This window comes from Epargyreus clarus, unplaced genomic scaffold, assembly GCF_041222505.1.
Source record: "Epargyreus clarus isolate Ecla_fem2 unplaced genomic scaffold, WU_Ecla_fem_2.2 ptg000014l, whole genome shotgun sequence".
Lineage (NCBI taxonomy): Eukaryota > Metazoa > Arthropoda > Insecta > Lepidoptera > Hesperiidae > Epargyreus > Epargyreus clarus.
Window position 1 is genome coordinate 8572180 of NW_027332222.1, and position 25852 is coordinate 8598031.

General features: G+C 34.0%; 2 protein-coding genes across 3 annotated transcripts in view; one reads left to right on the top strand and one right to left on the bottom strand.

Moving 5' to 3' along the window:
• Positions 1 to 17326, bottom strand: part of LOC140747443 (EF-hand domain-containing protein 1) — a 63194-nt gene extending 45868 nt beyond the window's left edge. The window contains exons 1-3 of the mRNA XM_073079900.1: positions 17125 to 17326; positions 15856 to 16072; positions 9087 to 9242 (exon numbers count right to left, since the gene is read on the bottom strand). Coding sequence (XP_072936001.1) covers positions 9087 to 9242; positions 15856 to 16072; positions 17125 to 17312 — 561 coding nt within the window. The 5' untranslated portion in view covers positions 17313 to 17326. The remainder of the gene's footprint in view (positions 1 to 9086; positions 9243 to 15855; positions 16073 to 17124) is intronic.
• The window catches only part of LOC140747444 (uncharacterized), a 223532-nt gene continuing 203771 nt past the window's right edge, over positions 6092 to 25852 (top strand). For both annotated transcript variants that reach the window (XM_073079901.1, XM_073079902.1), the window contains exons 1-4: positions 6092 to 6198; positions 22135 to 22371; positions 23428 to 23650; positions 25535 to 25668. In XM_073079901.1, coding sequence (XP_072936002.1) covers positions 22141 to 22371; positions 23428 to 23650; positions 25535 to 25668 — 588 coding nt within the window. In that variant the 5' untranslated portion in view covers positions 6092 to 6198; positions 22135 to 22140. The remainder of the gene's footprint in view (positions 6199 to 22134; positions 22372 to 23427; positions 23651 to 25534; positions 25669 to 25852) is intronic.

Consider the following 25852-nt stretch of genomic DNA (forward strand, 5'->3'; position numbering starts at 1 on the left):
TGGAAGTAATTGGTTCTGAGAAGGGGAATCGATTCCCCATAACAGTTATCTGCTAATTTAAGTGGGCTTACGACGACAGCAATGAGGCTATTTAATGTTGAATTGACATCCCATTTGCAACATTGATTTAGGTTGATTCTGATGACCTCTATTCTTAAAAGGAATAGATAAAGTATGTTTACAGATTTCTTTGAAATGCACAGAAGTGGGTTTATATTTTTCAATACCATAATTCCGCTTCACTTATTTTTCTCATATTAAGTACCTATAGAGTAAAAGTAGCAAACGAGCATGCAGGTTTTTTCTGATGGTAAGAGGCATGTCGCTCCTCTAATTAATGGAGGTATGGAGAACTACCTGAGGTACGTCACACATGCGCTGCTACTCTTGAGGACTAAGTTGGAATGCTTAGTTGGAATATCTTTCCCTTACTACAACATTGAAAAAACAGCGATACTTAACAGTTCACTGTTACTTTTGCAAAAACAGGTTTGGCGGTAAAGCTTCAAGGTGGAACGGCGAGAGTAATGTAGTAACATTTTTGTCCTTCGTTCAATTATTATAACTTTTAACCTTTTTGTGTTCGTTCCGTTTATATAGATTTATTAAGATAAGACCATCAGTAAATAATAAAAAGTTTTCTAAATTGATCGTTACGATTTCTTTATCTTGTAAACAAGTTTATGTTCAGTAAAAGGCAATTATGTTGGAATCATGGGTAAAAACGTTTATATAGGTATTTCTGAATCATCATCGTCAACGGCTTATTGTCTAAATATTATTTCCTCACGTTGTTTTCCTTCACCTTAAAGGGAAGTTACCTTAATAAATAGGTAGATTTTGTATTTCTGTACCTATATCAAAACATAAAATATAAGCCGAGACACATTACTTGTATCTATCTATTTTAAGCTATTCGATAAGGTGAAAATGCCATATAATATTCCAACTGAAACAAAACAAAACTATCGATTCTAAATTTAGATCTGAATGACGTATAAGTTATTGTCCTCATCCACTATAATGAATTAAAATTATAGGCACTCAAACCAATTGAACATAATTTGTTTACATGCATAGTTTCTCCAATTTCAATAGCTAGGAACTTCAGGGGGGCTAGCCAAGTTGACATTCTACAGTCGCTTGCGCTGTAGAAACGCTATAGAAACGCTAAAATGTATGAAATTATCAATGATCACGTGATCAAAATAGCGAAGTAGAAAAGTCGTAGCCAAGTTACACGATAGAATAGAACGCTAGCGATTCTACAATGCCCATGTCATTGCTTTTTTCCATACAAATGACAACCTTTGACAACCTATTGACAACCTTTTGATTTTTTTGTCAAATTTGTTAGCGAAGCGTATTCTAAGATAAATGTCATAGTGAGCGATCGCGCCGACCCTGTAGAAAACGTAAACGCTAATAAAATGGCGAATTCTTTATCAACTGTTTGTCACTTCACTACGCGCTATCACTGCATTATAGACTTTAATTACTTTTGATCATTTGAAAATGTATACCTACTTTAAATTTGTTGAAATTTGAATATGGCTCTCTATAACTAGTGTATCCTAAAATATTATAGAAATGAATTGCACAGACGTTTTTCTATTTTAAATTAATATGAACATATAATACAATAGATAAGTAGATAGGATAAAACTTAGAGTTATTCCAGTGCTTAAATAAAAATATTGTCTCAGTTTAACTGTTTTATTGAATCATTATTAATCCTTCTCATAATAAATTTACTTGTAACTAAACAATTTATTTAAATCTTAAAAGAAAAATATAATATTAATATCCGTATCCTTTTTTTCATTATTATCTCCTGTTTCTCTGCAATCTCCCTGTCTAGGCATAAAGCTGGTAGTTATGAGGTTTATTTGTTGAGATGGCATGTATGGTATACACCCAGTGACATACCCATTTATAATTATTGCCTCCTCGGAAGCCGCTCCTACGATGGGAGAAGATCCTGAGTAGCTCTCCTTTTGATGAGCTTAAAAGTGCGGGTGGATTTCATAAGCTCACTAGCAAGCCCATTGGGGTGTCCTTGGTGGGATATGACGAGTATATGATTTTAGTTTATTTGTCACTTCCTCTTTCCCTGTTGTCTCTGCGGCATCAGCTATCATGCAAAGCATTTTCGATTGGAAGCGTTGTGTGATGTCCAAGTTTGAGTTGGATGCGGTTCTCCAAAGCTTAGATCCATATGACCATATTGGTTTTAGTATGACTTTGTAGTAGTCAAGTTTGTTGCTGAGAGACATTCGTGCCATGAGCCAGTAAATTTTACGAAGTTGGACGTCCAGATATTTTCTTTTGGTCACATCACAAATTACATGCAATCGCTGTTACTGCCATTAGTAATATCGTTATAAACAATAATTTGTATGCTCTTTGTAAACAATCACCAATCACCATAGTTACCGTTCATAGACATTATTAAGTTTAGTTTTTGCAAATAGTTTTAATTAACAAAATACATGTACTATAAAATATGGTATATTTTTTATGTATATTATGATGTTATATTTTAATATTACTATTAAATAATTAATCATTACCATGTAGGTATTTTGGCTGGTGTAGAAACCAGACGATATTGTATTTGACGGCACATTGATATTAAATGTGATCGCTAACCATAGACTTATCGTATATGTAGAATGAAACTTGCTAACGAATAGAATAGAAAACGAATAGAATGCAAAGTTTGTAACATGGCTAGCCCCCCAGGTCTGACTAATGCAGCTCATGCAGTACTGTTTTGCTTCAGAAGTAGATTACGATACGATACGCGACGCTTAAGATAAGGCTACTTTATCAAGGCTGATTCATATCTTTCCTTGCTCATGAATGCTTACATTATTTTAATAACTTTTCAGCTTTATATATGCTGCGTATTAGGTTTGCAGAAGGAGGCCATTAATAAAGTTGCTTCGTAAAAATCTAATATTATTTCATCAATCTCTGGAAGTTTCAACCAGATTGTTATAAATCTTTTTGAATATCGTATGCTACTGAGAAAGTTTCAATGCTACAGTTTATAAAAAAACATTAAACTGGAATCAGAGGTCCTACTTAACTTCTGTGAAACATGGAGTCTCATACACACTGAATTGGACATTAATTGATGAAGATATAAATTATACGTTACGTTACTCACTTTATAAAAGCTGATGAAACGACGGATCACAGCTAGTATGCAATAAATAAAATTTCTAACGACGTATTTCAAATTACCAAACTGAATAACGATCGCTCAGTGCCCGTGTTCATATAAAGTCTTTTACTCACGCCACTGACCTTTCGGCTTAAATATAAAAGTCGTTTGGTACCGTAATAGTGCCCATTCGTTTCCCATTATAGCTCGGATATTACGAAGGAAAACCACCAAATCAATTTTAACTAGGAGATAAATTGAAAGTATATTAGAATACGACTATGTAGGTAGCTCAGGAGATTCATATGGATTTACATGCCACCTCAGATTGTGAGTGCGGTCAAAAAGGCACTGTCCTCAGGTTCATAAATATGCTCCTTAATGCTTTAGGACCGTTATATGGACTTCCCTTTAAACTTTTTGAAGATTTTATGGCCATACGACCCCTAATAAAGCTTTTTAACTGTGTAGAGAAGTCGTACATACTTGTACATTGTTCAAGTACCTTATCATGATAAATGTGATTACCAACATATTAGGATTCACTTATATTAACAGTTATTGCATGTGCTAGACACGGACCGTAGCTGCTCGATCGAGTTATGAAAGGTAATACGTTCATACACATTGTATACGAGAATACTCTTTTGTCTGCCACGGTATACAAATGTACGCAAATGTAATTCAGTACATGTCAAAGGAACATTATGGTCAAAGTCACTTAAGGCGCATACTAGATCAATAACATAAAATTCTGACCATTAGTATTACACATAAACATGTTTCTAGACCCAACACACTGCATTAACGCTTTATTCTAGCCGCCATTTGGAACTTTTACTGCGCCCATTCTTTTCGCATTACGGTTGTGTTACTGTGGAGGTAACCACATTTTAAACTTTTACGATACGTGTGGGTGGGTTCATGGCTCAATTGGGTATTCTGATATCGAGATTTCAACGTATCGCTATCCAAAAATTGGGTAAGAGGTCGCTAGTGAGTAGGGAGTAATCATCGTACGGGCGTTAATTCTTTTTTTCCTTTAATAAGCTTTAATACAGACAGAAATAAATGGAAACTAATTTTTATGCTTTAAATGTATGCAATTGTCAGATTAACATGTAAAAAAGAATAGTAGTTGGGTAAGTAACATTAAAAAAATTACCACGGGTTTTATGAAGTACTAGTTTCTATCTAATCTATGGTCTCTATGGATGGAAAACTAAAAATATGTGCTCAGTTCTGCGCCGTTAGGTATGTATGATAATAATGGGAAAACATAAGATCTTTTTATCAAAAAATCGCTTGTATTTAATAAATATTATATTTAAACTATTAATTTTCATATCATAAAGGCGATGATGTCACCTCATGATGATCACGCAAAACAGGTACTTGTAGCAACTCAGCGCCACCCACCACATAAACATAGTTGATTTGCATCATGACGCAGCAGATTCTACTTCAAGCTACTCATTGATTAGGATTACCTTTTCTCTTTTATTACATACGTCGCATATGATGAATAATTGCATATATAAATGCGATTTTTGTTAGTTATTTTTTATACGTAGTATCAACAACAAATTGTCTAGCACACACATAGATTAGTAAAGATTACTCACTCCTAACAAGAAAATGTACCCAGTTTTGAGAATTGAAATAGTTGCGTAAAAAAGTTTTGCCACGTCACCGTGCTAAAATCTCCCTGAAATTTTTGTAATAATTATTTATTTATTATGTAAATTACGCAGTATTAGTCATTTATTAGTAAATTTTCTCTAAAAATGTTTTTATTTGTCAAGAATTCAAAAAAAGAACTTACTAATAAGCCGTTTGTGGCTTCAGTAAATTTCAAGGCGGCGAAGTATCTTTCCTAATCTATGAGCACACAGTGAAGTATTTACAACTGTAGTTGTGTTTTAATTAAGTAAGTATAGATATCTGAATAATTTATATCGAGAAACTCAGTAACTTTACGTTCAAACTCGTATAATATTATACACAATCAATACATTTATATATCAACATATTCAAAACGCACTCAATATATTTACTATGTTACGTATATGCGTAGGATTATATGAAATACATATATTTTGAAAATTCAAATCGACTTAAATATATTTACAAAGATATTTACATAAGCTACATTCCAGATTGTTTCTTACTTACCTACTTAAATTCGGCTAGTTACTTTTAATCCATTTCAAATATGTTACAATCCTTCCGTAATCTTACGTGACCTTCATCCCTCATCATTTACCTTTCCCGCCATGATTCGATTTTTATTTTTTTTATTGCAAATTCAGCCAGTTGTATTATATTCCCAGAATTATCTTTTCAATGAAATGTTTTAACTTTTTTTTTTTACAAAGTTTTTATAACGTTCAAATAAAACATTAAAATAAATTGAACCTTACCAACATTAAATATATTATAACCTGATATATTTTTATGTCTGAAGTCACAGTAGTTACAGCCTAATCAAAATTTTGACAGTCTGCATCTGGTACTACTACTAGATACTGATTGATTGATGAAAGCATACGGCTCTCATATGCGCTGTCTATACGTAGTTATAAGATTTCTGCTACTATTAACAGAAGTTTATAAACGCTATAATTCACTACAAGTACGTAAAGTTAGTCACCATTATGTAATGTTTACATATTGTTCAGTATTACTATATTTGCTACATTCTTTCACGAGTAGCATTGCATACTCGAGAAAAAAATATATTTTATATTATAATAAGATACTTGTTTAATGTTATTTTTACGAAAAAGTTGTTTTGTACTTATTTTAATAGTACTTAGATTATTTTCTATACACTTAACACTGATGTAACAAACATCCATACCAAAGATTCCACTTGACGACCACAACGACTAAATGCTAACTCATTTTTAGTGCACTGGTAGTCGTTGTGGAGTTTTAGTGGAGCGCCGCGGTGTTTATTTATGTTTAACCTATTTGACAAGTCTCCCGCGTCTCTCAGTGAAATATAACTACAGTGTGTAAAGGTAAGGTTTAGTCTTTTTTGAATATAATGTATAAAAGCCATATAATATGCTAAAACCATATGGAATTAAATGAGTAACATCAATGTAATCACTACAATTTTGATACAAAAGTGAGGTTACATTCATGGGTGACATAAACTCAAATTGAATTATAATAATATAGTTATAAGAATCATAATCGCCAATTTCCATAATGTTGTACTTATCAACAAAACAATATTTTGTATAAAATGACACGATATATTGCTATTATTATAGATTCGTTCACTCATCGTGTTTACAGAGAAAGAAATAAGCGAAACGACCAAAGCGCCAAATTATTATCTATATCGAATAATACGGCCATTGACTGTCTCCAAGGTTATGCATTTGGGCTATAAGTAGATACGCCATAGTATTTCCAGGTACAATTCCAGGTAAAATAATAATACCTCTTATTTTGTCCAATATGCAAATAAACGATTATTGGAATGTTAAAAGTATTTTTTCTACATCTTTTTAGATGTGTCTGAAAGTGAATGTTATAAGTAGTACACATACTTATTTATGGTAGTACAATAAGAAATAATTTTAATAACCCTTTCTTATTTTAATTTTTATAGCGTCTAGGTTTTTGTGTCGTAGGTATAAACTATTTGAAAAATATTTAAGTAAAACCCAAAAAAAGGTCTATCACATATTATCTACCAATATAGTGCCTATTTAGCCTCTGTGTAAAACATCTGTGACATGTGGGGAGACAAATAGAGATACAGAAAATTATAGGGATAAACCGTAGATAAGTATAGATATCTCACCGCCTTGTAATTGAAGGAAGTCATTAAATGGCTTAAACAATGCCGACATGTGCAGTTAAGTAGTGCAAAAACACGAAAACGAAGAAAAAGTGTGGAGAAATATCGTTTCATTCGTAAATGATCTAAAAACTAAATTTTTTCAATATTTTTCTAACTCGAAAATAGCTGACAGTGACAATTTCAATTGTCAAAACTGGTTACATTTTCTTGTTAGGAGTGAGTAATCTTTACTAATCTATGGGATAAACGCATAGAACGAGATTAAAAACTCCGTTCGTATCATTTTCTTAACAAAATCCTAACAAAGTTTTTAGGGTCTTATAAACGGTACCCTAAAAAGCAAATTATACCCGTTAGAATTTCTATAGACCTTCCCACACCAAACTATTCCTTTTATGATATCAGTTCGTTTTGATATATGACCGGTTACTGAACTGCCATTGTATAAAATATCGTATAGTCGGTGGATATAAATTTTATTCATAACTTACTAACAATAAAGTTTTACGAATAACTCATATTTAATAGTAACACAACAGCAGTCAAGTAGGTTAAAATCTTTGTAGTAGGTACGTAGGTACACAAGTTAATTTGAGGACATTCATAATACTTAAATAATCAGTCAAAAGATCCCTTGTTTATACTTAGATAAATAACTATTCAATGGGTGTACATTAACATACTTAATTTTAAGTGGTAGAATATTAAATAAAATAAGAAATAATATTGCACATAGCGTGTCGATCAATAAATGTTTTTTTTTTTATTTTACAATTTTTTTTTATTTTATAAATTTTTACAAGCTTTTATTTATTATAAATCAGAGTTATATTTTCGGCTCTAAATGTATAAGGATATAGGTAATAAATTGCAATTAGGTATATGTTGGATTTTAAGTCAGCTAAACACCACTGGCAAGCGTATTTTTCTTTTACACATTTATAATTTCACCGTCATTCGGGTTACTTTTCAAAAGCTTCAAAAAGGGCTCTTTAAAAACTTTGAATTTTTGAACGCGCGAGCAAAAAAGTTTTCAGTGAAAAGGCAAGGCAAGTGACTGGAACTGTTTTGTCAATGAGCCGGCTTAATTCAGATTTATATGGGAAAGTATTTTTAGATTTTTTTGTGATAAGAACATTTTAATGGTAGGTTATGTGCCAATACATAACATACCATGATTTAGATTATAAAACACAGTCGTTATTCGTATTGTGCCGCCAAGAGTAAAATATATCTTTAGGTATTCATAAAGATTAGAGCCACATCAAATCTACTATAAGAATGCCGATTGGTTAAAAAAATCTTAAACGGTCTTTAAGAACCCTTTAAATAGACAATTCAACCCCCTTGTTACCACCCGACAATATTTATGAATTGCCACGGACATCGTTGTCGATAAACGGACCATCCCGTGGTAAATCGCCGTCCTTTATGCGTCTAGACTAGACTAAAAAAACAAAAAGGGTTGAATACGAGTGCCACTCTTGTTGTACGCTATCATACAAGCTTCATATCGTTTGATCTGCTGTTGTATTGTCCCGAGTAATATATTATTGCTGCTACGAATGTAATCACAAGCACAAGTGCTTATTAAAAATGTGGTCATGTTTCATATTATTTTATTATTTACTTAATTACTACGTATCTACTTCATTTATATATGCCCCTAGATATTTGTGAACTACAGGATTGAATTAATTATACGCTGTCCATTTTATAATGGGATCGTTATGTAGCCTCATTATCCCTTATAGGTACAGGTCGTGTCAGACCATGCGGTTAGGATAGGGTTTCTCAAAGTTTTTACAAAGGTACCACGGCGGTCGTACATAGCTATATCACTGCTCATTAAATTCATATTTAAAAAAAAAGCCATTTTTTTTAAAACTTGTATGAATACTCAAAGGAATGTAGTGTTATTATTTTATTTTAGATAGCTTTGAAAATTTTAAATAGCTGAGAATAATCCAATCGCTTTCATTAATTAATAAGTCTCATTCATCGGTGAACATACGAGTAAGTAGGTAACATAAAGAATACGCGTAAAACAGAAAAATCCTTCCTTTCTGAAATAGGTTATATAAATCTTACCTTAGTGAACAAATCGCAGGAGACAGTGTGGAAAACCTTTCCATAAATACAAATGTCTTTGCCGACATCCAGGTCTTTCCAGTGCCAATACTCGCCCAGATCGTTTTTCGGTATTTTTCCACGTTTCACCATTCTACCTTGCCACAATCCTGAGTTCTGAAAATAATAAACAAACTTTAAATCTCAATAAAACAAAATTTTATTACAAGCTTTTATTTGATTTACGAAATCTTGCAACTACACCTTAAATCAGTTAAAACCCCGACCGATTTAGCTCAAATTCTGAATTACCATTTGGTTGAATGAGATAATGCGGGATTGCTTACTGTCAGCAAAATATTTTATGCACACTCATTACCTGTATGAAATTAAAGAAATTGATGAGAAAAATACAAAAAGCTTCGACTTAATTTTTGTGCATAGAAAGATTCAATGATTGTGATTATAAAGGCACCATATGATTTATTGAGGTCCAATTTGTGCCAATATCTTAGTGGTCAATTTACACCATGTAAGTACTCGTATATAAAAGTTAAACATAACTACTTGACATAAGATGACAAGTCAACATTGCATATTTTAGCCACAATACTTAGTTGTACAATCTGATAAATACCTGTATTATTTATCTGAGAGATGTATTATTAAATACTAAATAATGATGTGAAAATTTACACAACGTTTTCCTACAACTTATTTATTTCAATGACTGTTATTTGTTTGTTACCGCGCTTGAACTTTTCATTTCTTTGTTATTTATTTCACTAAGCGCTGTTTTATTATCGAACACTCATTTCCTTGCTTCAAGTGGATTTTTTGTTATTTCTAATGAGCGATGACTGAACAATGGCCTGAATGCGCTCATAGCAGCATTTACTGCACTTATATTAATGCATTCGTTCAATAATGCCCTACTCAGTTCTTTTCTTTATTTTCTATTCTAGAAAAACAATAAACCGGCGTGTAAATTAAATTTCTAGTCGAACGAATACAAAAGTATAGCGATAGTAATAAAACTACGAAACTGAGACTTGATCGAGGAGACAAGTATCGAACTACGGAAGAAAACAATTTCTTTATTTTTTTAAATTAGTTCAGCGAAACAAAGTGGAGCTTGAAAACAACTTGTAGTTATACGATCCTTTGGTGTTATTTCTTCGTCAATTTAATGCAAATAAAGTAAATATTGAAGGTGGTAGAACCCTTTGTGGTTCGACTCCGGCGGCACCACCGCCACACCTATTTCTATCTAACAACCGGTTCCGGTTTGCAGAGTGTGGTAAGGGAGACAGACTTTTCCGAGGCGTTCCAGCTTAGTCCTCAGGGGTAGCGGCGCATTTGTGGCCGACCTCAGGTAGGAATATCTTATCTTATCTGGGGTTGATTACAGATGTCCATGGCGGCAGTAGCCACTTACCATCAGGTGGACTGCATGCTCGTCTGCTACTCTTACATTATAAAAAAAATAAAAATCTTATTATCCACCTGCGAAAGGTAATGTTTTATGTATGGAAATATCTCATCCTCCTCCTTGATGGACTTTAACATATGAGGTGTCATTGGGGTCGATTAAATTGTGTAAATGGCATAGGACTGCTTAAAATATAAGCAGTGTTTACAGCAATTGCTGTTACTGACAAATTATTATAGTTAGTTATTAAAATAGGCATACGTTTATGTTGTTGCTCATCACGACATTGCCGCGAGAAAGGCTTTTCACAAATAATATAACACATCGTTTTACATTTACAAATTTTATTACAAGAAAGATTTTTAACAACCAACTTCCCTTTTTTCATTACAGAAAATACTGTGTCGCTACATTATTTTGTAAAGCATCAAATCTTATTTATATTTATGTAGCCATTATTTAGAATGTGCATTTGCGCAACCATGTCGGGAACAACAAAAATGAAACCTTAAAAGTCGCAATAGCGCTGTACAAATGGGATTCTGGTCCATTTGCCAAGAATCTCCCACGACGTGAGAAGCTTCTATTGAATGTATTTATTTATGTGTTTATCTGAACTGTTGAGGTAGTATTTTGGTATTTTATATGAACTGCGACTGAAAAAGGGTTATTTAAAATGGGTTGTCTGCGACACCGTAGTAAATCTACAAAAAGTATTTCTTTGTGCATACATCGCCTACAACCATGTACTCAATGTCAATATCATGAAGTAGCACTGGAGGGAGGTGAGATAGTGGTCTCAAAAGTCAAATTATGAATAATTCTCCTAGCTTATAAAACCTACAGTTTAAATTAAAGAAATTATGAACAGCTTACGTTCAGTTACGTATTCGAAATAACTTCTAAATTGTAAATTAATTGATTAGTTAATAAACATAAGATGTGTAGTTTTTAAAATCAACTTATATATTGCAAGACATTTTTTATAACTACGTTGCCTCTAATGAACCTATCATAAAACGTTTACAAAATATTTTGGGAAATCATTTTAGACAATTTATACAAGTGGGTTTTAAAGCAGAGACACAGGTAAAAGCTATTTATATGAAACTGGTATACAATAATGGGGCTCTAGAGACGGTATGTGGGACCCCTAATAACCGGACCCTACTCGAAAAGTGAAGAGGATAATTTAAATCACGAAATTACTGTTCTATTTTTTAGTACCTACAGATTAGGTACTGAGCACTTTATAAAACCTACTATGATAGGTATTTAGAAACTTATATCTAATTAATTAATAAACCGACAATAGATTCCAATTTTTAGGTTTGATAAATATTTTTTGTTATCAAACAGAGGTTCTCAAACAGCTATCGCCAAATTTGAAAATCGATTAGGTATTACTAGCGTTCCTCAATTTTTTTTAATTACTTTACACATAGGGCAGGAATAAGTAAAAAATAATAGATGCGGTGTGAGTGGGCTTTTTAATTAAATTGTTTAAAATTATTATTTGTCGCTCTTGAAACTGCTTAAGTACTCTACATTTTATTTTGAGTCCTTTGGCAGCTCTATTTGGTTCGTCAGCTTACGGCATCACGGGGCTGCCTTATCACCCACTTTGAGAAACACTATTCTAAAACGATGACTTAACTATCACAAGTTATTCGAGCGAAGCCTAGTTCTTGTGCAAAATACAGCTGTTTCACGATGTTGACATTAATTATGATTTCATAGTTGTCGAACTTGCCGACGACATCGAAATTTGACGTCATTTTTTTCGTAAATGTGATTTTTAACGTCATAATTTATAGCTTATATTTTTCGGTACTGATTCCATCACATTTTAAAAAGATAAAGTGGGGTTTAAATGTAGTGTTACCACAATCACTTCTTAATACTTCGGTAGTACTCCTCTCCCTTTGGGTTGAAGAATGTCGTCCCCAACTTTATGCAGTAATCAAACAACATCAGATAATCTCTACACCAGCTGTTCTTTACTTCCATGTATTACAAACAAAACATAATACATTTCAACATTTGATTCCTTCACGTTTAATAAGCTCAACTGGTCTTAATATACCGCGATAAAATAAAAACTAATAACTTATTCTACGATAAAATTAAATTTAGATCGCAATCGTGGGATTATGCCGTAGAGTAGCCAGAATAAACATTGTTTTGAATTAATTATATCCAACAACTACAATTTGCCCGCGGCGTACTAGGTAGATAATTTAGTTACTGAGTCTAATGTAGAAGGCAATGAAATATTCTCAAAATAAAACAAGATTTTTGATGTTGTTATTCTTAACCTTATTTAAATATTTATTATTCCGAGCGTAGTTTTATTTTAAAGATATTTAAGGTAAATATTTTTAATAGCAGATAAACTTAGGTATACCTATCCTTAACAACGCATTTTAGGATATAAAATTCTAAGTAAATGATATAGTTTTACCAAGTCTCAAACGTGTCCAGTCAAAGATTAACGAACTTTTATAGTAACATACCGATTAATATAATAATCATGGCAAATGGCAGATGCCCATAGTCCTCCACATAATCCCTTGATATTTCACGTCATTAACCTCGATCTCCTTGTGTCAGGATGTTATCCGCCATGCCATTGTGTACCACATCACATTACAATTAAGTGCCTCAAAGGGCCCTACGTAAATGTCTCCACAGGCCTTCCAAATTGCCGGGTCCGATAACATCTTGGACCCGTGACAAGACATACGAATAATATTGTCACATAATTAAAAACAAAAATTGTAGTCTCTAAAATATTACTAGACAAGTCGGTTGGATTTAGGTGCTTAGGCACTTCCGTCGGCAAACCATTATTGCTCCTCTGGTGAGCATGGGTCTCTGAAAGGAGTTTAGACCAGAGTACACCCGAGATTAGTAGACTACGCACACGCTTGAGATATTGTTATAAATCTCTGCCGTGCAGGATTCCTTACACTGTTTTCTTTGAACATTTAAACAGGAGAGAATTATTTTTTTATACGGATACAAATCGCCACTTATTCAGCTTGTTGGACTATCGGGGAAAAGTTTTTAACCTTTTAGTGTTATTTAAACGCAACTAATACTTTAGAAATCAAATAAAGGTACAATTTAAATATGTCATTTTATTTTACTGATGTTAGGTACTAATGATGTTTACGCCTTATTTGCCAATTGACCCATATTTACCGTTAGGCTCCTTCTATTTCTATAAAACTAATTACAACAAATCTTTCGCATTTAGTGCTAAAACTTGGTTAAACAATCATTTCAGAATGTATACGATAAATAGCCTTAATTTGTAAGGTCTTTGTGCTTCTTAAGAACAATGACGGAATATAAATTACAAACGATACAGTGAAGGATAATAATTCGGTAAGATTTCCTCACAAACTCAACCATTACGAGGAATTTGTGGAAAGTAAAACGCTTATTTTCTCCGCACTCAAAACTGTATGTGAAAATGTCTTCTCGCGTATTATATTATGCTGAATTATGCTGATACAAGGAATACATATATGCGTTTATGCTAATTCCTTACAACAGTGTTTTTCAACCTTTTTAATATCACGACCCCCTTAGATGCTGGTAATAATTTGCAACCCCGTGTTATATTCCTTGTTTTAAATCTGAATTTTAATATAAACTTCTTCTTAGACTTTATATTATTTCATTTTTATTTTACTGAAGTTTTGTGACCCCCAAGGGATCGTGAACCACACTTTGAACTTCGTGAAGCACTGCCTTAGAGTAACAAAATATTCCACTGAAACCGTACAAAAAGATTATGAATATTGTTTATATTTGTTGTGTACTCCTTGAAATCTTTATTATAAATTGTTTTGAAAAGTTGCAGAATAAATATCATATTGGGTTAGAATCAAACAGAATTATTTAGTCTATAGTATGAATGTAACGACGACTCCATTTCGATATGATGTATAAAGACGTTTCTATGAATAATATTGTATCAATCTTAAAAATGTACTATATATGTATACTGTATTTATGTTCCATGGAGACACTTTATTGTAATATTTCAAAAATTATTAAAAAGAAATTGGGAATATGTATCTTGAAATATTTTGAAACAAGTTTACGAAAAGTAAAACTGAATAACAAGACAAGTGTAGGTAGACAGGCAAAGATTAAAAACTTATTTATATTTTTCTTACTATTTTGGTATCGATGACATAAGCCCATTGGATGGTTTATAAAATTGTCTCAACTAAACAAAATTATGAAGTAGACATCAATTAATAAATGCCTTTATTTATTTATTTATACAGGTACTTGGTATTTCAAATACATATATGCGGTAACTTATTCCATCTACATTATTCTCGAAGTGAAATAGAGATGAGATTATCCATCCTTTGAATTTGTTGCATGCTCCAAGCTGGTTACTTATTTTATTTTATGAGCTATTGGATACAAATTTGTATAATGGAACAGTGAAGGGATCTCAAAGTGATTTTCGATGCTTAAAAGGAATGAATTTTGATACCGATATTCTATACGATATTTCTGCTTCAACAAAAAATGTTTAAAAGCAAATTAATTTTACTAGGAACTTGTATCGCGACCCTTCAGAGCACTTATAAAATATTTTCAGCGTGGAGTAATCGAGTGTTCAAAACTGAAAACCAAAACAACAGCCTACTTCTAACAAAGTAATACTTGACCTAGCTCTCATGCCGAGAAAAACACTTAAATCTTGTAGTATTTACATTAATAATTCAAGTTTACAAAAAAAATATGAAACTGTTTTGATTTCCTGAGTGTTAGTAATTAAGTTTCTCGGAAATGGCTTTGATGATTTCAATGAAAAATTATATTTTGAGAATAATTAAGTACTTTTTGTTTATTTTTACTACGATAAAAGTCAGTTCTTCATTCCCTTCGTACTTATGGTTCTTTTGAAAGCGCGTTATACTTTCCCTTTGAATATTCTTTGCTACAGAGAAAGTATCTAATTAATGTTTTCAAACTACTATTTTTAAAACGGAAGAACATGACATTTAAAAAGTTGGGAAAAAGTAATTCCTTCTAAACCAGCAAATCATCTGATACAGGAAGATGACAAGTTGCTGACACAAAGGCAACAGTTAATGATTTGATATTTGGATTCTCAATCTGTATGCCCGTGATTAAACACCTAGGCACATCCAGGCTCCTCAAAATTTTCGAACTAATGCATCATTAGAATCATATATCACTTACCTCAAATATCACTTACTTCAACGGTGGAGGTAAAAATCTTGATAGAATCCATCTTACTAAGAGAGTAAACCCGTGCTTTGCAAAAGGATGGCAAAAGGCTGAAGCAAACTTACGTACCTTGACTCTAGGCTCCATGATAGTGAGAGTATCATCCTCCAGGAAGTACACGATGTTGACTACGCGCACGCGGTAGTTCTCGTCAGGGTTCTCGAATACTGGCTGCTTGAAGAACGCGGTGAAGTTGAGACACCGCTTGTCATAGTGCACCCAATGCGGTATCACCGCTGGCAGAGCCGGTTGCTTCACACGACCGTAGGTTAGCGATGGGTCGTAGCTGGAATATATCTTCATATTAGATGAAGCAAAGGAGAAACTCCTTAGCTACTCACTCTATCATTGAAACGATTGAAAATTCGATATGATTTAGTGAATATATATTTAATGTTGCTGCCATACCGCTTTATTAGAACTTTTGTACATGTTAAATTTTTAGTATCTATACGCTTCTTGTACAATATCTTTCAAATAAGAATATAGTAGGTTTTCACCGCTTTTATAAAGCATGACTAGGTGTGTCGCTGGGGGCGATTTGGTGGTTAATTGTCTCTAATTTATTACGAAGCCATTGCGCAGAAATATAATGCTATCGTTGGACAATTTATTCATACGTGTATATTTATTAAACTGTACTATAATTATTAAATATAGCTTATCATTGAAACACGTATCAGCAACTAACGAGTCAAAAGAACTAACCATGCGCTTTATTGCTACGAAACATGCAATTCCATTTCGCCACCCACATACAATGAAATGAGTTATTCGATTTCAATAATAATTCCGAATTACCTGAGCGAAACATGGAATTTGCACTTCATTAAGTTATAAAAGGAATAAATTTGTTAAAACATGAAATTTATAATTTCGACTTGTTTTCGAATTTAATATGCTGGTAGGGATGACAATTAGCAGGGAAGAGTAAGTTTTAAATTTAATTAATGTAGGCACTTCTATAAAAGATAGATTTCCTTGCACTTCACCCCTCATGTTTAAGAAACGATTGCTGATCTTTAATGACATTCAATACATTGTATAGTATAGTATCTGTATCATGCATGTGATGCAAACTTAGGATAAATGGAGAATGGTATTCTTGTCCATTTCTTTTAAGATAATTATATAAATTAAGACTATCTAATTTGGTTCGTAGGTTTGATACCAAATACAGACCAAAATATATTATCCGATTAATTGTCAATTCGAAGGTCTTAATAAATAAGGGGCTATTAACTTTCGATGATATGACTTGCACATTAGCATATTTTTCTATGTTCCACACCTATCAATACTTACAAACCTATCTATATTTAAATCAAAACCACTTACTTGACAGAATCCTCTGGCATGGCGAAAGCATTGCTGTCCACGTCAGTTGCAGTGCCTCCAGGTCCTCGGATTAACGTGTCCGGGAATCTGTGCCCCTGGTAGTAGCGAAGAGAGCTCCTCATGTGATGTTGAATCTTGGTGGGGTCGGCAAATGTTAGCCCCGGCAGTTTCGGGAGTCCCCAAGCCATTTTTAGTCACTCTAAAATATTGACAAACAAGAATTTATTACTCACTCTAAAATATTAATAATCAAGAACTGATCAAGAAGGCAATGGCACCATCGTCACAATAGGTACTGAAAAAAATCGGTATTTGTGTGTTAATTTTTCAATTTCAACATCAGATAGGACCAACCTTTAATATAATACGAGTATGTGATGATTTTTTGTTACGACATATGAACACCTTAAAAAGCAATAATTGGTTTGAAATTTGACCTGTTAATCGGGGGATCCTAGTTTTGAATCTCAGACACGGGGACCTTTAATTTTTGGAAGTTATGTGTGAGGTGAAAATATCTACACTTCAAGTTCTCAAATGCGTGTAAAGTCTCCTAATCTGCTCTTGAGTGGAGTGGTGGACTAAGACCTAAAGCCCTTTGACTTGCAGAGGTCCAGTAGGTTAGTAATGAGTTGATAATGACATTAACATTAATTACTATCACAATATTCAGGATGAATCGTATAACCCAGATCGGTAAAGGTCAACGGTGACATCAGTAAACAAAGGTAATTTGCATTAGAATCGAAATCCGGACATCGAGTGAATGCTAATAATTATCAATCACATAACATGATCATTCATCAAAATTACATTACGTATTCCAATGTTCACAAATACAATGGACATGGGACATGCTAAGAGCATTACCATCACGCACGTTAAGTAGGAATGCATATTGACTAAATTAGGTTTCCTATTCGATATTATGTAGATTTGATGGATCGACCTGCAGGTCTTCTTCAGATCATTATATATGAGGAGATCATTTCAGTCATCGCATGGTCTGAGTTTTTTTTTATAATGTAGAAGTAGCAGACGAGTATGCAGTCCACCTTATGGTAAATGGCTACTGCGGCCCATGGACATCTGTAATCAACCCCAGATAGGACTAGATATTCCTACCTGAGGTCAGCCACAAGAATAAGGAATAAGTCAATAAAGAAAATTCCTGTATTAAGACGCCCCGTTCTTCCCTATTTTACAAAAACTATACAATTTTTTTTTGATTTTAATGCGACATTGTAATTGCAACTAGCACGGATTGTCTAAGACTGGTAAGACTGGAAAAACGTGTTAACATTACAAATATTGTGAATGTGCAGAAACATAAGGTACTCACCTAAACAAAAATCAAAAGAAATGTAAATAGCAATATAGAAAACGTAATCAACTAAACTAAGCTTCGATTGCAGGAAGTATGACAAGCGTTGTTGTGTAAACAGCTGACGGGAATAAACAGCATGTTACTAAGCAACGAACTCGTGCTAATTGATTAAGTAGGTCGTATGTCCGATTGCAATTGTATAAAAGCTATTTGTATAGCAACCATAAGGAAACATCGATATTTTGCACTGAACAATAAACGTGGATTTTTTTAAGCAGTATACCTGATGGCAAGTGGCAACTGCTGCCCATAGACATCTGTAATCCCAGATAAGATTAGAGTCCTACTTCAGATTACCTACTACTACGTTACTAACCTTAAACACAATGTTGGAACGCTACAGAGTCCACCACAAAGAGATTCTAACTCTTTTTTTCTCCGTGGAGAATGAGAATTTGAATTCTACCAACCCACAATATGATGTAAGAGAAGATGTTTGGAATGGAGAACCATACCCAGCAGTAAAACCATAATGCGTGGATGTCGATAAATCATCTAAATGTATATAAGCCAAAGGTGACTGACTGACATAGTGATCTATCAACGCACAGCCCAAACCACTGGACTGATCGCGCTGAGATTTGGCATGCAGGTAGATGTTATGACGTAGGCATCCGCTAAGAAAGGATTTTGATCAATTCTACCCCCAAGGGGATAAAATAGGGGATGAAAATATTACTTCGTAACGCGAGCGAAGCCGCGGGCAGAAGCTCGTGTATTAATAATTACAAACATTGCTTATACATTACATAGTCCTATACATAACCTATTTGACGCTATAGGAATCATAAGTAATTAGTATCCTGACATAGCGTGGGTGGCGAATTGGAATCGAACGGAACGCGAAGGCAGTTTATAAATAAAATATTAAAGCACTAAATTATACGCAATAAAGAGCTACGTAACGTTGAAATGAAACTTCGCCAAGTAGAACTCTCTAAAAAAATATCTGCAGAGCCTGAATAAAAGTGTCCTGCGACAAGGTTACACAAGAGCCTCCCTCCGCAAACTGGGCGTCACAGGTATTTACTTTTAATGAATATTGATTGAGATGAAAAATAAATTAGGTTCCTCCGTATTTGTATATGTTATTTATATAAATGGATTTTATTTTTATTATTTTTATTTTGGAGGATTTTATTTAGTTTTAGTTGCCTTAGTGTTTTGAGTGAAAGTTGTGTGGAAGCTACTCACAAATAGATTAGACTTTCTTTTTATTATTATTTTTCCAAAACTCATTTTTCGAGGATACTTAATTTTGTATAAACCACTTTGAATGCTTGTTACATCACGATAATTTAATGATGTTTGCTGTTCCAACTTGTTACTTATAGGTAATTTGCATTAATGGATGGATAAATTATATGTTGAATAAATAAGCATAATTAAGTAAATTTGTATGTCTAATGAATTAATGAAAAAGTTAGTACTCAACATATACCTTATGTCAATATTTAAGATATTGGTAATGTCACGTAAAATCGATAACCGTAGAAGCATCGTATTAATTTTAAGAAAACAATACTATACCAATTAACTTCTCAATTACCTATTCAAAATATAACCTTTCTATCGGAAATCAAACCGCACACTCCATCCCAAGGGATTAAATTGGAAAACTTCATATATAGTGACTACATAGTCTTCAAACCAGAATCCAGTGACGCAAATTTACTACCTATGGTTAACCTTTAATTCCAACTAGAAATGAGGGAAATATTTATTTTGAAACCGACTTTACAATGACAAGGGTTTAGTATGAAAACAATCCGTTTAAAAGAATTGCTCAGATAACAAATGTATGTAAATTTAAATCGTAAACACGAAAGAGCAAGGGCTAAATCCCAATCTGTCAGTATGGATTTACGTATATTCGATGTTGATCGGGGATTTTAAAAGAATTAGGGATGTCGACTCTTTTTGTAACATATCGATTTTGAAATTTGAATCGATGTATGGAGATTTGATTAATAAAAATGTCGAGAATGCGAAGGTACTTTGATTTCTTTATTGTTTCTCTGGGAATCGTTATCAAAAGATAAAAGCTTGTAAAGACGGTCACCGTATTCCGTGCCGCCCAGGAAATTAATTTTGATTAACAAACCAAAAAAAAAGAAACGAGTGTTTACGTCATTATAGCCGAAAAATATTACATGTATATTTACTTTCGAGTACCTTGGATCGTTTCTCTACATTGATTAATTACTAAATCGATATTTTTCAAATCGATCAAACGATTAGATTATTTAATTTAATCGATCTTAATCGCCATCCCTAAAAAGGATGTGTAAGCTGCCTTCATTCCCGTGCAAGCCGTGTTTACGTGACTTTTCCCAACGGGTAAAAGATAACCTACCGGCAATTTCGGATGGCGGGGAATTTGAAACCAAAGTGTAAGGACACAATTTACTAATCTTCGACGTTTGTACATTTAGGCATAAAATAAACATTTTCTTTTTCTTGGTATAGTCCGCGCCAAACTTCAAGTCCGCTCAGAAGTTAATGCGCGCAGGTGTCAATGAGAGAGCTAATGCGGTCGAACGACTAAACAACTACAAGCCTCCACACACTCCGTAACGTAAGGGACACTTAAGGGCAACGTAAGGGCACACTAACGCAGCTATATATCCGTGGGCGAGAGCGGGTAGCGGAAGGGTTCCAGGGGTAGGCCCGCGCTGTCTTTTTACCACGCTTTTATTAGCTTGGGTTGTATTTATGTATGTATGTATGTAACGGAATCTTTGAACTCGATTTTTACCCACTTTGAACAGTCCGATTAATTTAAAATTTTGAACAATTATCAAGAACCGATGACAATACACGATTTTAATAATTTCATCCCATTCTCATCATCAGGATCGTCAGGAATCAGGATTACCGATTTTCCTGGTGAAATTTTAGCGTGGTTTTTAGTTTTAAACTATGCATAATTATTACCGCTAATGTCTACAATTTGCTATTGTGACGCGGCTCGTTTCTATATTCGGAGCGGACTAGCAGTTTGGCGCGGACTCTACCTGCGCCGCGATGTTTGTCCTACTACAGTGGCACGGGTCTTCGTAAGACCTTTTTGGCTGTCGAGCGTGCCAAAAAATGAGACATGCATTCATAAATACACTTGAAAAACATTACTCTCCGCAGATGGATAAAAAATATAGATTGCTAATATACCTACAATCTGGGCTAGCTACCTGACTGTTTCTCAAAGAACGTTAGGTACGAAACTTTATGTTTTATTGGCCGACAACGATAAAATATCGAGTCTTTCGCATTTCTAACTGATCAAACTTATTGTAACTTAAACCTACTACTGGTTAAAGTGATTGAATAATATATGTACCTATATTGCAGTGCATTGTTTTGATGTAGAAGTTTCACCTCCATATCTACATCCCTTGTAAATCAGCGTCATGGTTTTGATCATGATCGCCTTATGCCTGATTCAGCCGGCATGCACAACCTCGTCGAAATGCACGCCAAAAATAGGTATGGTGGTGACTCTATTACTGGCTCTATCACCTTTCTGATAATCCTAGGTCAAAAAACAAAGATTAAAAAAATCATGACTAGATAGATATAATATAACAAGATTTTATCACTATAAATTGATATCGTATTTCTAGAACAAGATGGCGGCCCTATTGAAACTTACTCGGCGTACTTCACACGTGACTGCGTTTTCTCACATGAGCCAGTACACCAGAGGCAATGTTCCGCTCGTGTACTCACAAGAAGTACGGTTTGCGAAGGAAAATAACAAACCTATTGTGGCCCTGGAGTCTACTATCATCACCCATGGAATGCCGTACCCTAAGAACATTGAAACAGCCCTCGAAGTAGAACACATTATCAGGCAAAGGGTAAGTTAATGTAAATTGTTATGAGATTACGTTGGAAAGTTTATCATACCTATAGTTTAACTTTAACATTGTAATCTTAACGTAAACTATTAGAAATTACGCTTATCTTTACAACACTATTTGAAATACTATAAGGTTTCCTTTAGCGCCAAAGTATAGTCCAATACAATACACTTCGATAAATCACGATTATAAGATAAAAAATATTTTACATACATAACACACATATACATTTTTGTAGAGTACATCTACAAGTTTACTAATATACGTTTACTTTAAAGTCTCATTAACAATTCGTGTAGCATCATAGCATTAACAACATCTTACCTGGTAAATGGTATAAAATGCATTTAATATATTCTCCGTTATCGAGATAGAAAGTTCACTTAAACTAGCGAAAAGCCTACAAAAGCCAGCACAAGCCGACTCGTTGTTAGTTGGCAACCGTTTGTACAAAATAACGTCCACGCCTGAAAGCCTTTTGTCCTCCGAACAGGCTCCATTTGAATAGACTTCCCGTCTTTTATGTCATCGTCTGCTTAAGTAATCTACGTATTTTATCTAAACTCTACAAAGCTTTAAGAAATTGCAACTAAATCGCCACTGAGTGGTCGCTACGCAACATGAATTTCACTGAAAGCTCTACATTTTTAATGTCGTCTGATGCACTACGTTTTAGGCAATTTGGGACTGAAAACACTTTTGATAGTTATCGCCTGCACGGTTATTATACCAATTACGTATCTAAAATATCCACATACATTCTATGGAAGAGCGGACCCACCCAACACAAGCAATACAACGCTCAAAGGGTAGCTCTAATCTTCCTGTTATACTCATTGTTTAGACCGCAATAAATATTTTTTGCTTTTGATTTTTTTTTATTTGACATAACATATTCTTGAAATATATTTGCTTTTTTATATTAGTAGCCTTTCTTGGTCCTTCCATGCCGGTGGAAACGTATCGATTTCTCGTGAAAATTATTCCGCACTATTAAACGTTTTGTTTGTAAAACTTGTAACAATATAATATTTATGAAACTTTGTTCCACAGGGTGCTACACCAGCGACTATAGCAATTTTAGGAGGGCAAGTTACAGTGGGTTTGACAGAAGAACAAGTAAAGTACCTAGGAGGAGCGAAAGGTGTGGTCAAGGCATCAAGGAGAGACCTCGCCGCAGTGATGTCAGAAAAACTCGATGGCGCAACAACTGTCGCTGGAACTATAGTTGTAGCAGAACTTGCGGAAATACCTATATTTGTCACTGGTGGTATAGGTAATTAAATAAAAAAATATTTTTTTAGATTATATTTTGCACCACCACAAACTTACCTTAACTTAACTTACACAGTACCACGACAAACTTGGGGAGACTGATAGTATTTAACAGAAAAAATAAATACTGCGTCACCAAATTTGTACACGCAGTTAACGAAAGAATATGAAGAGGGCTGAATTTCTCAAAATATCTAAAACAATTGATGGTGCAAAAACGGTGACACTTTTACTAAGGTAATTTTTTTTCCCCAGAGAGGTCAGACCAGACAGATGTTCTCCCCAAGTTTGTCGTAGTACTTACGGGACATCCTGTATAAAGAGTTGTGATATTAACATAAGTGCTAGCAAAAAACTTCACTTACTTCCAATTTAAGAAGAAGGTTCCAAGTATTTACGGCAATATCGACAAAAATCGACTAGAGCCAGACGTCTGAACGTCTACGTATATTTATGGCCGTACTGTAAAACGCTGGGTCCTGCAACACATTCGCAGTATGATTGGTAAAGTCCAATAACAGCGTCAGAAATATTTGATCAAGTTTCGGTTTACAGCTGTGTTATGCGAAACGCGCCGCGCTAAAAACTTGAATTATTCAGGCAATGATAGTAGACCGTCGATGAATTTTGGTATCCGAACGTATCCATTTTCACGTATCGCATTCAATTTGCAGGCTGGCGAACGCGGGCCTGAACGAACGATGAAATTAATATCGAATTCCGCGACACGCACGCTCGTACTGCGATCCACAAAATGTCATGAACTCTTGCAAACATTGCTTTCAGTCTATGTTTGTTTACACTATTTCAGGTTGCATTGTTGTTCGATCGTATTAATCATAGAGATAAGCAATGGGCAATCTTTTCCTCCTAATTTAGTTTGATAAGGGATACTTAAGTGTTTTAACTGAATCATCCAGGAAGCAATACATCTGTTGTCGACCACAGGACTCTTATCTTATCTGGGATTGATTATAGATGTCCATGAGCGGTAGTGGCAACTTCCCGTTAGGTGGACTGTGTGTTCGTTTGCGTTTATACTATGAAAAAATATACGGCAAAAAATGACAGATACGTGTTCATATGCATGCGTATAATGTAAATACTTGTCTCCCAATTTGAACAGACCAGTCCCGGGACGGCATCCGAGTCTAAAAAAACACGTATTAAACTAGAAGAATACTTCTATAACTCCAAAAATATTACTGATGTATGTTCATTTTACAAAGTAACACGTCGTAACACGTATCTTTGAGTTATGTATAAAATATTCAATTCCATACATTATGGCGTCGGTAGCATTTATCAAATTTACCATAACCCAACGCATATATTTGTGTGGAACACCGTGAAGGATAAACGACCGAGTGTGATTACGGCCAAGGGGGACCCGTTTAAATCCTTACAGTGGCAACGCATCTGTGGCCCTTTCTTATTTCGGTTGATTATACACGATTATGTAGTTTACGAGGGTTTAGATACCCTCCGATAGATGGTTGGTCAATACGTGAGAATCCTCTATGGATTTTCTATCAGTGCCATACTGGTAAGCGCGATTTATGTACCGTTTTAAGGAACTATTTTTGTAAAGGATAATATAAAAATATGATTTTTGGTTTGAAAGGATAATAATTATATAAAGATGTGATTTATGGTTTGATTTATCTCAAAATAATTAATTAGTTCTCTAGATTGTCGTGCATCCGCCCATTCTTGATAATTACTTAATCTGCCTTATTTTGGTAGTTAAAAAATGTTTAAGTGTTGTACGAAGGGTTTGTTGTATTCTTGTAGGCAAAATATTGGATAGTATAGAATTTTTACCTAAAGCTTTTTCCAAAATATATGCATGCATCCTTAATTCCTTATACCTATGTGTATTCAGGAGGAGTACATCGAAACGGGGAACAAACAATGGACATATCAGCTGACCTGACCGAGCTCGGCCGAAGCAAAACCTTGGTTGTGTGCAGCGGCGCAAAATCAATTCTCGATATAGAAAGGACTCTAGAGTACCTGGTAAATTATTTTCTGCTTTCAATTGGTACTTCCGAGCTGCAATTTCCCCCTGTAAATATTTAATCCATCCCTAGCGAGTAAGTACTTTCAACTGCGCTCATCTTGCTTTTAAATATATGATCCACTCGACAGATGTGTTAATACGATGCGAAATTTGCTTGGATTTATCAGTTATTTAGCTTTT